The sequence below is a fragment of the Castor canadensis genome, chromosome X, assembly GCF_047511655.1.
Source record: "Castor canadensis chromosome X, mCasCan1.hap1v2, whole genome shotgun sequence".
NCBI lineage: Eukaryota > Metazoa > Chordata > Mammalia > Rodentia > Castoridae > Castor > Castor canadensis.
Window position 1 is genome coordinate 51,295,514 of NC_133405.1, and position 14,099 is coordinate 51,309,612.

Consider the following 14,099-nt stretch of genomic DNA (forward strand, 5'->3'; position numbering starts at 1 on the left):
TTAAAAGTACACCGATTGTTTAAAATACAACAGAAAGCTATTCAAGAAGGTTAGTAAATTCTTCTTGAAGACCACAGTCTTCTTTTCCAGCCCCCCTCCCCCTTACTTACTACCTTCACCCATCTTAATGCTGGATAGGATTCCAGGGGAAATGGTGGACTGAAGGGGCTTGGGCGGGGGAGAAGGGAGTTATTAGGAGTAGGAGAGAGAAAAAGATGATTCCCCAAATTGGAAGAATTGGTCGATTAACCCTAAGACGCTGATCTTCCCCGGCATTCTGAGAAATGCTGATACATACTACAGGGTGAAGACACCAGTTTTATTGTCTCTGATGGCAAATACGAAAAAAGATTGACAGTATCAAGTGGAGGGAATGTAAGGGGCGGGGTGCAGTGTTAATGGGAGGGGTAACCAAGGACTCGAGCTCATTGATGACGCGACCCTCACGTGACCAGGAGTCGACGTGTGCAGAAGTCCTTCTAGTCCAGGCCCTGTTTCCCAGTAGTAGTCCCCTTTTGCTGGAGGAGAAAAGTGCCCCGGATCCTTTCAGGTATAAGAAAGATGTCCTTGGAGACCATGGGGTGAAGGAAGCAGAGAGTGGAGAACAACGGGCCGGCACTGCTTTCACAACACTTCTGTTCTGCCAAACTCCCATTTTGTGCAGGAAATTTTGTACTGTTGGTGGGGGCGGGGGCAGGAGAAGGGTAGCTAATAGAGGGTCCCGACAAAGGTTGGGGGAGGGGAGAGAGAGAAAGAAACAATGTGAGGGAGAAATTTGACTGTCATTCCCTGCTTACTTGCAGGGAAACGGTGGGCAAGGAGGGCGGGGTTGCCACAAAAGGAGGGAGGGAGAGGATGAAAATTTGGGCAACTTTAAACCAACAAGGCCTATACTCATAAAAAGGGCCCTTTGATCCATGCATGTACTGGCGTGCTCACCAAGCACTCTTGTCTGTCTGCAGGACTCTTGGTCTTTTGGGCGCGACTCAAACCGAAGTGAGGGAAGAGAGGAAAACCCCTGGATTTGTACAGGTCAGTGCAAGGATACAGTCGTTTAAGGTCCCTTTGGGTGGAGGGGGAGGTGTGGATGTCACCAAAGCACATCCTGGGGTCTCCGCAGCCTCTTCCCATTCGGATTAAGCGCGGGCATGGGGCCCGTGCACTGCCTGCAGCGGAAATGGGGTGGAGAGGGGGCGAGAGGCTGGAAAAAAAAGTGGAAGGGGGGAGGGGAGGCCAGAGCTGGCCTCTTTCAGGTGTGGGGCTGGAGGCTTAGGAAAGCACTAAAGGACTACAGTGTTGGAGATCTGAGGCGAGGGAAGGGTTAATTGCTTTCGCGCTGCTCCCATTTCAGTGCTAGGAGAGGCCTGTAGCAGGGCCTGCTGGGAAAATGGTGGGCTGGAGCTGGGAGAAGATGGAGCTGAAGCCTGAAGGGGAGGAAGGGGTGGAGTCTGGGGAGTTTTAAGCCCAAGAATCTACCCTTGTCTAGTTGGAAAACTTTTGACAGGCACCTGAATCAGAAAAGCCAGTCGCTATGGGGACACATACTCTGGGTGTTTGTCCCTTTGCCTGGCACCTAGGCGTTTTGTTTCCTTGCTTTCCAGGATTAATTTATTCAAGAAGGAAATAATAAAAATACGCAACATGCAAAACTCTAGTGAAGAAAATGAAGGAAAACCACAGAACATGCTAAAAGCAGAGGAGGACCGTCCTTCAGATGATGTACCACAGGAGGCAGAAGGAAATCCTCAACCTTCCGCTGAAGCTGTAAGCCTGGAGGCAGAAGGAAACCTGAGAGCAGGGCCAGCTCAACCTAGCCAGGGATTTAAAGAGGACACTCCCGTTAGGCATTTGGACCCTGAAGAAGTGATAAGAGGAGTAGATGAGTTGGAAAGGCTTAGGGAAGAGATAAGAAGAGTAAGAAACAAGTTTGTGATGATGCATTGGAAGCAAAGACATTCACGCAGCCGTCCTTATCCTGTGTGCTTCAGGCCTTGATTTTTTTTTTTGTCTGGTATTGAAATCTGGCTGCTGCTTTCTTTCTGTTAGCATTTTCTGATGTATTTTTGACCTTCATTTTACTTTTAATTACCTGGTGGTATTTTGTTTTAGGTAGATTCCTTGTTACCAGCATCTCATTGGATTTTGGATTTTGACCCATTTTCCAGGTTTATTTTTCAGTTGAAAAATTTCAGACATATGCATGGAAATAATGTTCATTCCATATTGTACAGTAAAATATAACAGGTTACAAAGCAGCATATTTAGTGTCTGCTCACATATATAAAATAAAATTCCAAAGTGTGTGTGTTTGTGGGCATGTGTGCATCATACATATGTATCTCCAAAACTTAACTGCTTATTTCTGTGTGGTGTGAAGTTTTATTCTTGTTCTGCTTTTTTTTTTTTTTTGCTTATGTGTATTTTTTTAATGAACACATGTGTCTCACACACACAAAAGAGTTGGGATTTTTTATAAGCAAGAGTCAATAAAAAATAATTTGCAACCAGCTTGTAAGGGCAATGGGGCACCTAAACTCTTGATGAAAGAACTATTAAAAAGAAATGTAAACCTCAAATTACCTCTGAATCTCTTAGCCAGAGGAATAAAACCGGCAATCATTACAGATACACTTGCTTAAGAGTCAGTCTTTTTGTGGGGAAAATATTTGTCTCATAGGGTTGCTGTGGGGAATAAATGATAACAGTAACTCAGCTGTACTTGTTGACACCTTGTTCCACCTGTGCATACAAAAGCCCAACCTGCTATAGAACTATCAATTGTGTGAAAAAGCACCTAAGTGTGATTCAACCTGTGCTCAGGAACAAGTCCAGTAGAGATAGGAGCTTCCATGCTAATCCTCTGCTGTAGAGCCCCACCTTTGTCTCCCCTGGGTCCTGCTGTGCCTGCTAGCCATAGCTGCCTCTGCTTCTGGGTTTTTTACTTTCTATTGTTGCCTCTCCCTCCCAGTGCTACTGGTATACTTGGAACCTTGAGTGCCAAAACCCCACTGAGTTTCCTGGAGTTCCCAGTGGGTTGAACCCTGTGGGTTGAGCTCCCACTGTCTTCTTAGGCCTCTCTGCTTTATAGTGAAACTTAACACAGGTGGAATGGCTCTAGGGTTGCTGGAGCCACAATGTCTTGCACAGTCTTTCGCAAAACAGCCTCCTCTCTTTTCAATTACTGGGCGCCTTATCTCCACAGGAGCCTGATATAAGTCCATTTAGGAATTGGACCCGGGTAGAAGTCTGAGTGAAAGACATGGTACAATAGTCAAAAGTTAGTGCTCTTGAGTGTAAGAAGGTTTTTGTCCTCCCTGAAGGCTCTTGGCACATCTTCCCTGTGTTGGTTCAGGAGACTCTGGGGACATGTGTGAACTGTACAAAGTGATTGCTGGGAACACATCTAAGGGAACAATCTTCATCCCACCTCTTTTCCACCTCATCCCCTTTCCCACAGAAACTTAGGTAAAAATGCTTTGTAAAACTAAGGGTGTGTGTGTGTGTATGCAAGAAATTGTTCCCTTACCCTCCATTCCATTCCCTGTTAAAATGTAGGAAAAAACAGAAACTTTCAAGGACAGTAAGAGCAAGACAAATACTCTACTATATAATTGTTAGAGATTATGTTGTTTATGTAGAACAAATACTAACTTTTCCTTCTGATACCCTTCATAACTTGGGTATTCAATTGATACATTGTGTTTTAATATTTAATTGATTTTGAGTAATTATGACTAAGGAGCCAGATTATTACTTAACATTCAGTACGTTTGTCAAATTCTGTTACTAAATAATCTACAAATCTTTTTATTTCTTTAGAGTTATGACCAGCAATTCCAAAAAGAAATGGGGCAGAGAACAGATTGTACTCCAAATGTTTTACCAAAGTATCTTGTAATATTGCCTGCATCAGAGTCAGCTGTGGAGCATCTTGAAAATGCTGGTATCTGGGCCTCACCTAAGACCCACTTGATTCACATGGTGAAGATAGGCTGTAAAATCTGTTAACAAACTCCTTCAGGTAATTATCATACACACTGAAGAATGAGGACTACGGGTATATACAATGTGCTTTTCAATATTATAAATAAAGATCATGAAGTAAAAGAAAATATTGGTAAATGTTTACTGATATTTAGGAAGAAGGCCTGTACAAGCATTTTTATGAATGAAATATTAAAGACTGACAGATTTATACATAGATTTAAAAATTTAATTCTTACAAGGGAGAGACAAATATAAAATGAATTTTCTTGACTGAAATCATGTTGAGCTATGCATTCCCTTCTAATATGAGCACAGTGTATCAGAACTAAATTATAAGTTCACTGTGTACTCATCTCAACAGCCAGCCTTGTACCCTTGGTTATTATTTTGCTTTTATTATCTCATTGTATTAGGGGAGTTCTTCATGTCTCCAAACCATTCTTCAAGGTTGTGGCAGCCTGATAGATGCTGGTGGGGCTGGAATTCCAGCTGGAATGAGTTAAGGTTTCAGGGGTTCATTGTGCCAGTTTTATAAGAAAAGCTAAATACATCCCCTTGACACTCAGAGAGGTGTACTCAGGTGGGATGTGCAGAGGCTCACCAAGCTACACTCCTTTCGGGTGGGTCTTCCTTTGGTTCTCTGCTCCAACATGCAGCAGGCCCCAGGTCCTCCAGGGCTGGTGGCTGTACTGTCCTGGACAGACTTATCTGGAGGAGGACCACTGTCCCCTTTGCAGGTTAAAGCATGTTGCCATTCCCTCCATTGCCCTTTCTCTTTTGGGAATCATTTTGCAGGGAGGAGATAAAAGCCTTCCTCATTGATAGCATTGATTGGGATAGTCTTTGAGCAAGCAAGTGTCTGCACTGGGTCTGACTATGTCACTTGGAGTTGAAGCAAAGGGGGCTGACTCAGAATCCAGTGAAGTAGCATTCAGAATAATTGGAGCAAAAATGAAGTTAGCCAGCAGACAAGATCTCAGGCATCCCTATAGCACCCACCTTGCTCAGACTCCCAGAAGGACCTGGGATGTGCCCTGGCATGTTTTAGTGGTTCTGTGATGACTTAGCAGTTTTCGTGGCTCAAGGCATCTCATGTCTGAATCATTCCAGTCTCCAAAGTAGAGGGGACCCCAAATAAATGCAACTTGTAAAGACATGTAGCCCTACAACTCAGGAGCAAAGAGGTAGTGACCCTTTTGTTTGTATAATTTCATATACTGCAAGCCCAGTCCTTGACTTGGAGACCAAGGCAGTCAGACTGTGAATTGGTGTTAAGATGTTTTTTAAAGCATTGATGGGGCTGGAAGCTGGTGGCACATACCTGTAATTCTAAGCTACTCAAGAACCAGAGATCAGGAGGATGACGGTTCAAAGCCAGCCTGGGCAAATAATTTTCAAGACCCTATCTCGAAAATACCCAACACAGAAAAGAACTGGTAGAGTGGCTCAAGGTGTAACATCTGAGTTGATGGTGGAGGAAGCAATGCAATGAAGCCTTGCTCTTCAGGTCTGTCATCTGAGGGAACATTACCAGATTTCTGACATCCTAAAGGATTGTTTGGGCAATAAGGGGAAGATAAAATTCAAATTCTTAGGTTTAGAGTGTACTATGGTTAAGTATATGGATGAGCTTGTAGTCAGATAAACCTGGGTACCAGTCTGGGCTCTTCTCCCTACTGACATGTAATCTTCTCTAAAGTGATTATCCTCTTTCTTGGGAGATACCCACTTTCTTGGAGACTGGACCACTCATAGGGACCCCAAACTGTTAGATCAAACAAAAAATTTCCTCTCCAGCACCGTCATTGCTGTCATCATCATCATTATCATAGTCAAGTGTTGGTGTTGAGTGAATCCTCATGGATTCTTGTTGGGCACAAGTCACATAATGTGAAATTTTGAAATGATCATTAATTAAGCCCTGAAAATTCATTATAATGGAAACAATAATGGAATCTAGTATGATGGAAAAGCACTGGCTAGTGTGAGATCATATTGATTCATTTGTATATGAAATTAACTATATTCATATATAAAATGAGACTAACTTGTTTTTGGAAAGTAAACACAGGAAATTATATGAAATGCCAAGCATAAAATATGTCTTCAAAGAATGTTAGATCAGCAACCATTGTTACTGTCAATGTCACCACCTATTCCTCTCCCTTGCATAAAATATGAAATTTCTGCAGAAATTAAATAGAATACATGTCAGTCATTTGGAATTTTAAAAAACAATAACTGAATTACATGTATATTTACATTATGTCTGCATTTTGGTGCTATTTTTGTATTGTAGGTTGAAAAAAAACCCAGAAAACCTCCACAATTTCATTTTATTTAGTTATGTGCCAGAAAATTTGAAATCAGGAGGAAAATCTTACTTTCATGAATTACAAAATGATGTAGAAATATGTTATTGATTCAGAAAGTTATTTCTGACATGCTGTTTCAGGAAAAGCCACACCTACAAACCCAAGTTAAGGACAAATATAAAAATATTTAAAGTGAGTATTTCTAGATTATTTTGTTATTGGAAATTTATAGCTTCATCTTTAGCCTTTATTTCCAATTTTATTTATTTCAATGAGTATGTGGAGCTTTTTAAAAAGTCATAAAAAGGAAAACAGTGTAATTCCATTTCTCCTTTCTCTTTAGTTGATATAGGGCTGTTGATTCTTTCAATTCCTCCTTTGTTGTCTTTTCCCTAGTACTTCTAAGAAGAATCTGATATAAGCGTTGGATGTCTGTGGGTCCTGAATGAGAAACTTCCTCTCTCCTTAACTAAATTACCACACTCTCTCCTTAACTAAATTTATGCTGTAGTTCTGTCTTTGGTCACATGGTGGCATTTCATAGCTACTTTCTAAATATTCTCCAATAAAGTTACATCAATTTCTCAAAATAAAACAGAAATAAAAATGACTTTCAAAGGACATTATGAGGTGCCAGGAGTATAGCTCAGTGCTAGAGCACTTACCTGGCATGCATAAGGCCCTGGGTTCAATTCCCAGCATTGCAAAAAAAGTTTTGTGATTGATTCTTAATTATGCTTAAAATAAGTAGAAAAAAATATTGAAAGGCTATGCCTTCAGTTGTGTTTACTAGATACTCCCAAATTCACATTTTGTTTGCTTATGTAATAAATATTTACTGAAAGTCTATTATATGTCAGACTGTGCTGCCCAAAATCTATTTATCCATCCCAGACTTTTCTCCTATTCAACTCTGCTGGAACTAAACACTTGGATCAAAATAAATATCACTGGGCTGGTGGAGTAGCTCAAGTGGTAGAGCACCTGCCTAGCAACTGTGAGGCTCTGAGTTCAAACTTCAGGCCTGCCAAAGATAAAGATAAATGTTATTATCAATTATATGGGCATAACTCTGCCCATTTATCACTTTTAGCCAATCCATTCCTTAATCCTAGTGGCTCACTATGTAAAGTGGAGACAGTATGAAAAAGCAGGGAAAACACAGTTTTTAGAGGCAGGAAAATCTGTGTTGAAATAAACATTTTCTTATTTCAGAGCTCTTGTACTTGATCAATGGGATCCTTAATTAACCCAAGAAGTGGATTAATAACATCAGGTTTCCAATACAAGACATAACTACATCAGGTAGGGTTGATAGTCAAAATCTCCATTATCTATTTGACAATTATTTATGAAGATGATTTCCAATGCCGAATTCTTTTTGTTTTGTCATTTATTGTACTACTATAAACTATCCTGGCAACGTTTAGGTCTTCATTATGCTTATGTTCTAATTTAATTTCTTTTTAAAAATTGAGGCAAAATTTATAAAGAGGGAAATGTCCAGATCTTAATTGTGCAATTAAATACAATTAAAAGTACAAAATAGGACATTTCCATCACTCTGGAAAGTTTCCTATCCCTCTTTTCAACTACTTCCCTCCCAGTAACCACTCTAATTATTTCTATGAATTTATATTACCTGTATCTGTTGCAGAACTTCAGATAAATGGAATCATATGGTATGCACTCTTTTGTATCTAGCATCTTTCACTGAATGTTGTGCACTTGAAAGGCAGGACAAGAGGATTGTGAGTTCCAGGTTGGGCTACTCTACATAGTAAGACTCTGTCTCAAAAAATAAATAAAACAAAAAAGATTCATCTTGGTGGGACTGGAGGTCATCATGTTAAGTGGTATAAGCCAGACTCAGAAAGACAGGTATCACATGTTTTCTCTCATGTGTGGAATCTAGAAAAAAATGACACGAAATTAGAAGAGAAACTATTAGGAAAGACAAGGGGGACTAAGAGGAAGGATAAGTGAAGGAAATGGGGGGAAGTGAATCTGATCAAAGATCATTATATGCATGAGTGAAAATATCAATGAAACCTATTATTTTGCACAATTAATATGTATTAATTAAAAAGGAATTCATCTTGGACATGGTGGTGTACACCTGTAATTCCAGCACTCAGGAAGCTCAGGCAGGAGGACCGTGAGTTTGAAGACAATCCTGGCTACAGAGCAAGACCCTGTCTCAGAAAAAACAAACAAACAAGCAAAAACCCAAGAACAAAAACAATTCAAAAAGCCTCATTATAAGCTGGGTCAGGTGGCACATGCTGGTAATCCCAGCACTTCAGAGGCTGTGACAGGAGAGTTATAGATTTAAGACCAGCCTGAGCTATATGTAAATACCTGTATCAAAAAAAGGAAAGAAAAAGATATTCATCTCTTTTTTTTTTTTTTTTTGGTACTATGGTTTGAACTCAGGGCTGCAGTAGCTTGTGGCTTGCTTGGGAGGTACTCTACCAGTTGAGCCACTCCACCAGCCCTTTTTTATGTTGGGTATTTTCGAGATAGGGTCCCAAGAACTGTTTGCCCAGACTGGTGTTGAACTGCAATCTTCTGATCTCTGCCTCCTGAGTAGCTAGGATTAAAGACATGAACACCAGCACATGGCAAGGCTCATCTTTTTAGGTGTGTATATTGGTTGTTTATTCTTTTTAAGTTACTGCTGTGTAGTATTCCATAGTGTAAATATAGAACAATGTGTTTATCTATTCAAATGTTGTTGAATATATGAATATATCATACCAGCACTGTTCAAGAATTCCAGTTGTTATACATCCTTATCAAAATGTCAACACAATAAAAGAGGAAAGCTGTTAAATTGTTCTAGATTAAAAGAGATTAAAATACATCTCAAATGTAATGTGGAATAAGGGCTGTAGGATAGGTAATAGCATATCAATGCTAAATTTTTTGAGTGTGACTATAACCATTGTTTTGTGGGTATTTAGGAGAGTGTCATTGTTTTTAGAAGATAAAATGCTTAAGCATTATAATGTCTGTGATTAGTTTAATATAGTTCAGCAATGAAAAAGATATAAAAGCAATTGGTAAAATATTAATTGGTGAATATAATCTAGATGCAGGAAAGTATTCATTTTCTTATCCTTGAAATATTTTGTATGCTTGAACTTTTTTCAAAATGAAACATTGATGAGTGAGGGAGGTAGAGATAATTGTCAGCCCTCCAGAAGTGGCTGAATTAAAATAAACATAAAGATGAACAGATGTAGCAATATGCAAACACGAGATGGTAGATTACACAAACACCTTTAGAGGAACACAATGAGAGGAACAGCAAGCTGAACTCTGCTTCTAGCAATAGGTTAAAAAGTTATTCCATGAGGCCAGTTTGTTGTGACAGACTAGCACATGTCTCCAAGACTTTTTTGTAAGAGTTAAAATAGCAGTATCTACACATCATCCATATGGTCAAACTGCTGTGGGAAGTAGAGAGTTGCAGAGCTTGAGATGGACTGGGACCAACCTTAGAAAATTAAGACAAAAAGGAGAATATAGCTTAGGAAGAAAAACCAAATTTGTGGTGTCAAATCAACCTTTGTTATGAAAAGATCTCTGAAAATAAAAGGCTTATTGAGCTATACAGATGCTGCCTCCAGGAGGTGCAACTACTGGTCCTAGGACAAATTCCCAGATAGCAGTTGGAACAATGTCCACTGGAGCTAAGGGGCCAGGGTGCTTTATAATAATAATTTGGGAAAAAATATAAATCATTTATAGTGAATCTACATTGGCTATAGAGAGACAAAGAGGGGCAGGACAACTTAAAGCAGGAAAATTCCTGGGATAGGAGATTAGTTCACTAAGAGAGGGGTTTTTTTTCCCCAGATTCTTGTTTTGTTGGTTCTGAAAGCAGAATGTGATGTGGCCTTGATGGGTAATCTTTAGCACACAGGAAAAGAATGTGGAGCAGATTTTTCTCTTCCTTTGTTGATTTTGCTGGAAGCAGTGAGTTAAAATGACCTTGTCTTATCTCTTTCCTCCCTCCTTTCTTAGCCTGTAACTTAATTTTACATATCAGAATTTTTCTCTTATCAGTTGTCAGACCTTGATGTTGAAAGACATTGTATGAGCTGCTTTGTTAGCAATGACACTATCAAAAAAGGAGACTCAGAAAACAACGTTTGCCCTGCTCCATTCAACCACCATCTAGTGTGGAATAAAAACAGAGATCAGGAGTCTCAGAGCAAGCCTTCAGAGAGTGAGTGTAAGGAAATATAGGAGTGGTAGAAATGAGATATCAGATGTAATGAGGATGTAAAAAGGATGGGAGCAGAGCAAAAGAATCCAAAGTAAGAGTAATACATTCTGTATTCATATGAGGGACAAAGATGAAACTGGAGTCAGATTATAAGTATATCAGGGCTCTAATATAATATTCTCTTTAAATATAAAGTCCAACACCCAAAGAGCTACATTTCCTCCAATCTTCTAAATATTCCACAAATGGAGCTCATCTCTAATAACAACTCAAAGCTGATATGAGAAAACATGAAAATGTTCTAGGTCAATTTATTTTCATCTTGGCGAACACTGCTTTTGTACAATAAGAATTTCCCAAAGATTATTACATGTTACACCTGCCTACATGGTATTCAGAATCATCGTTTCATGGGACAGGGACAATTCTTTAGGTAGGGAGGCCAGAAGAGAGACTGTTGTCATAGTGTAAGATATAAGTGCAACATAAATAGCAGATCTTAGTGATTGGATATGGACACTAAGAGAAAATGTCTAGCTTAGGGGATGACTTGAATCCTGGTGTCATTAATTCAGATAGAGGCCTAAAGGAGGATTTAGGTGTGGCAAGAGAACTGAGAGAGAAGATATATTTAGTTCAAAGTGAGACATTTAGGTGGGAAAGTCCAAAATTACACAAAATAGCATGGAGCATAGGGTTGGGGTTTGCATCTCAGTGGTGGAGTTCATGCTTAGCATATGGAAGGCCCTGGGTTCAAAGCCCGCACACAAACACACAAATAGTATAGAGCTCAAAAGAGGTATTTGCTGGAGACATGGATTTGAGAGTCAGTGCTTCTATGATACTGAAAGTCACATCATTTAAACATTGTGGCAGGCTGAATAATGTCCCCCCAAAACCTCTAGGCCTTAATCTCTAGATTAAGAGATTATATGTTAAAAATTATTTTGCAGATGTGTTTGAGTTGAGAATCTTGAGATGTGGGAAATTATCTAGGTGGACTTTAAGTGTAATCAGAAGTTCTTTGGAGCCCTCCCAAGGAAAAAGCCTTGGCAACACCTTGAGTTAAGCCTCAATTCACAATTCTGGCCTCCAGAACTGTAAAATAATAAATTTCTATTGTTCTAAGCCACTAAGCTTATGATCCCTTGTTAAAATATCAAGACAAAGTTAATGTAAACAACACTTAGAGAAAGAAGAAAAAGGTCTATGAAAGAACTCTGAAGGATATCAATATTTCAGGAGCTACAAAATAATTTATTTTCTCTGATCATAAGTGGTGGTATCAGATCAAATACAGCTTAACAATTGCTAACTTTGTGACTTTGGGCAAGTCATTTAAATTATGTATCTGGGGTTTATATATAGGGTATGTGTTTTGTTTGTTTGATTGTTTGTTTTGAGAAGGGTCTTGCTATGTAGCCCAAGCTGGCTCATGATCCTCCTGCCGCAGTCTCCCAAGCGCTGGGATTATGAGTTAGTGCCATCATATCCAGCTCACAGCTGAATTTTTCTATGGGTACAATTGGGACAATAACAGCACATGCCTCAAAGGGTTTTTGTGTGGATTAAAAGTAATATTCAATTAATGCACCTGGTACACAGTGACTGCTTCATAAATGGTACTTTAGAGATTCACGTGTTAGGATGAATTACAGATGCTATTTTTTGTAGTTGTTAAATATTTTTAAACCAACACTGAACGCTATTCTTTTAAAGCAGTTGTATTGGACAGTCTAGCTCAGTTGGTCAATGTAAAACACTATAAGAAGGTATAGGGACTAAGAAAATGATATCGTACAGTTAAGGCCTCAAAAGCAGCCTCAGAAGCAAAGTTTCTCCTTTTCCTGTCCATCTATTTCCTGCCTCATTTTCTACCCCCAGGTTGGCCAGAAAAACTAGAATTTCTCTTCCCCAAGGACTAGACTAGACCCTCTTTCACCCAAAGTATGTCATAAAGCCTAAAATATTACTCTTATCTTCCCTTGCCATTCTGGCTTGGAGCTGGCCCTAAAGAAATTTTCTGACTTTCCTTGTCTGATAGTAGATCATAATACTCATTTCGTAAAGGATCCTTATCTAGAAGGAAGGAATGCTTATGAAATATCCAAGAATGAACAGAATGAGTAACAAGGCTGTATGGATTGGGGTTAGGTGCACAGAGAGGGATGGAGGTGGGTCTCTGTGTATTTGTATGTAGCGGGATTGTGGTGGAAGTTCCTGTTGCACTGCCTGCTAGCAAGATGTGAGGGGAGGATGCTTGTAGGGTTCAAGTTTGGTGGTAAGGTGATGCCTCCAAGACCAGGAGCCAAGGTTTTCATGAGTCTTCCTTGTCCAAGTCTTTTTCCCTTTGCAACATTTCCCTTTTCCAAGCAAGCTTGGTGCCTGGTCCAGGAGATGAGAAAGAAAACACTACCCTGGAATGGAGCAGATCAGTGTGAGGGAGAGGTTGGCCTAAAGTAGAATTGGATGAGAAGGAAGGAATCTATATGTGTCCTTCAGGTATGAGAAAACTGCAAGAACCTGGAATGAGTTAGAAGAAAGCAGAGCCCTTTGTACCCATTTCCCTGATCTGGGTAAGTAGATGGGTACTGTAATGCACAGCACATAGTCCACACTTCCTTTCTTTTTATATCAATAAGTAATTATATCCAAATAATAAAAAGGAAAAACAAATCTCAACATGGAAAATACCCACCAGGAAAATGAAGAAAGGGTTCAGGACCTAGAGGGAGACCTGCCTTTAGAAGGTGAAGAGCAGAAAGCTGTAACAAGGAACAAGTACCACCTATCCAGGAAAATAGAGATAGCATGCTCCACAGGCCTGTAAATGACAATGAAGAGAGAGAAAGAGGAGGAGCAGGAGAAGAGGAGAAAGAAAAGAAGGCAGAGAGAAGAAAAAACTAGTTAAGAGATAAAAATTTTTTGATGGGTTTCATTATGCTGTTTTCATACCAAACACTGAAAGAAATTGGAAGAGGGAGAGGGGCAATGTGAGTATAATGGAGGGTGAACTTGTTCAAGGTACACTGTATGCCTGTATGGAATTATCACAATGAAATCCCTTCATATTAACAATGTATGATAAGTCAAAAATATAATAAAATAATTAAAAGAAAGATAAAAATTGAAGAGTTAAAAATTAAGAAAAAATAAAGTAATGTGTTAGAAGTAAAGACAGTTCAGAAAGTAGCTTTACTCTATTTAGTGATTTTTTTCTTGAATTCTTTTTTGTAAGAAAAATAATAGAGGCTAATTTTTTCAATTAGCAATTTTTTTGCATTTTTCTAGTCATACTCTTGCTCATCTCATTTTTAAACTTTTGATAATACCGGTTTTAGATTCCTGTTATTGCCTTTACCTCATTGGTTTTGTATCATGAATCTATATGCAAGTCTGCATTTTTTTTGACAGTACTGGGATTTTAACTCACGGTCTCACACTTGCTAGTCAGGTGCTTTTACTGCTTGAGCCACTCCACCAGCAAGTCTGCATTTTAATAGGGGACTTTTTCCCATGTGCATAGGAAAAAAGTCATATGTACACACAATTATTCACAT

General features: G+C 39.3%; 1 protein-coding gene across 1 annotated transcript; it reads left to right on the top strand.

The window, feature by feature from the left end:
- The first annotated feature begins 406 nt into the window (after nucleotides 1-406).
- Tceal8 (transcription elongation factor A like 8) lies at nucleotides 407-2,628 on the top strand. Its single transcript, XM_020181802.2, has 3 exons — nucleotides 407-550; nucleotides 963-1,032; nucleotides 1,602-2,628. The coding sequence occupies exon 3, from the start codon at nucleotides 1,642-1,644 to the stop codon at nucleotides 1,993-1,995; it is 354 nt and encodes a 117-aa protein (XP_020037391.1). The 5' UTR covers nucleotides 407-550; nucleotides 963-1,032; nucleotides 1,602-1,641; the 3' UTR covers nucleotides 1,996-2,628.
- Nucleotides 2,629-14,099: the final 11,471 nt, after the last annotated feature.

Bases quoted from the DNA above. Each gene is read 5' to 3' on its own strand.
- Tceal8 (XM_020181802.2), top strand. From the start codon at position 1,642: ATGCAAAACTCTAGTGAAGAAAATGAAGGAAAACCACAGAACATGCTA.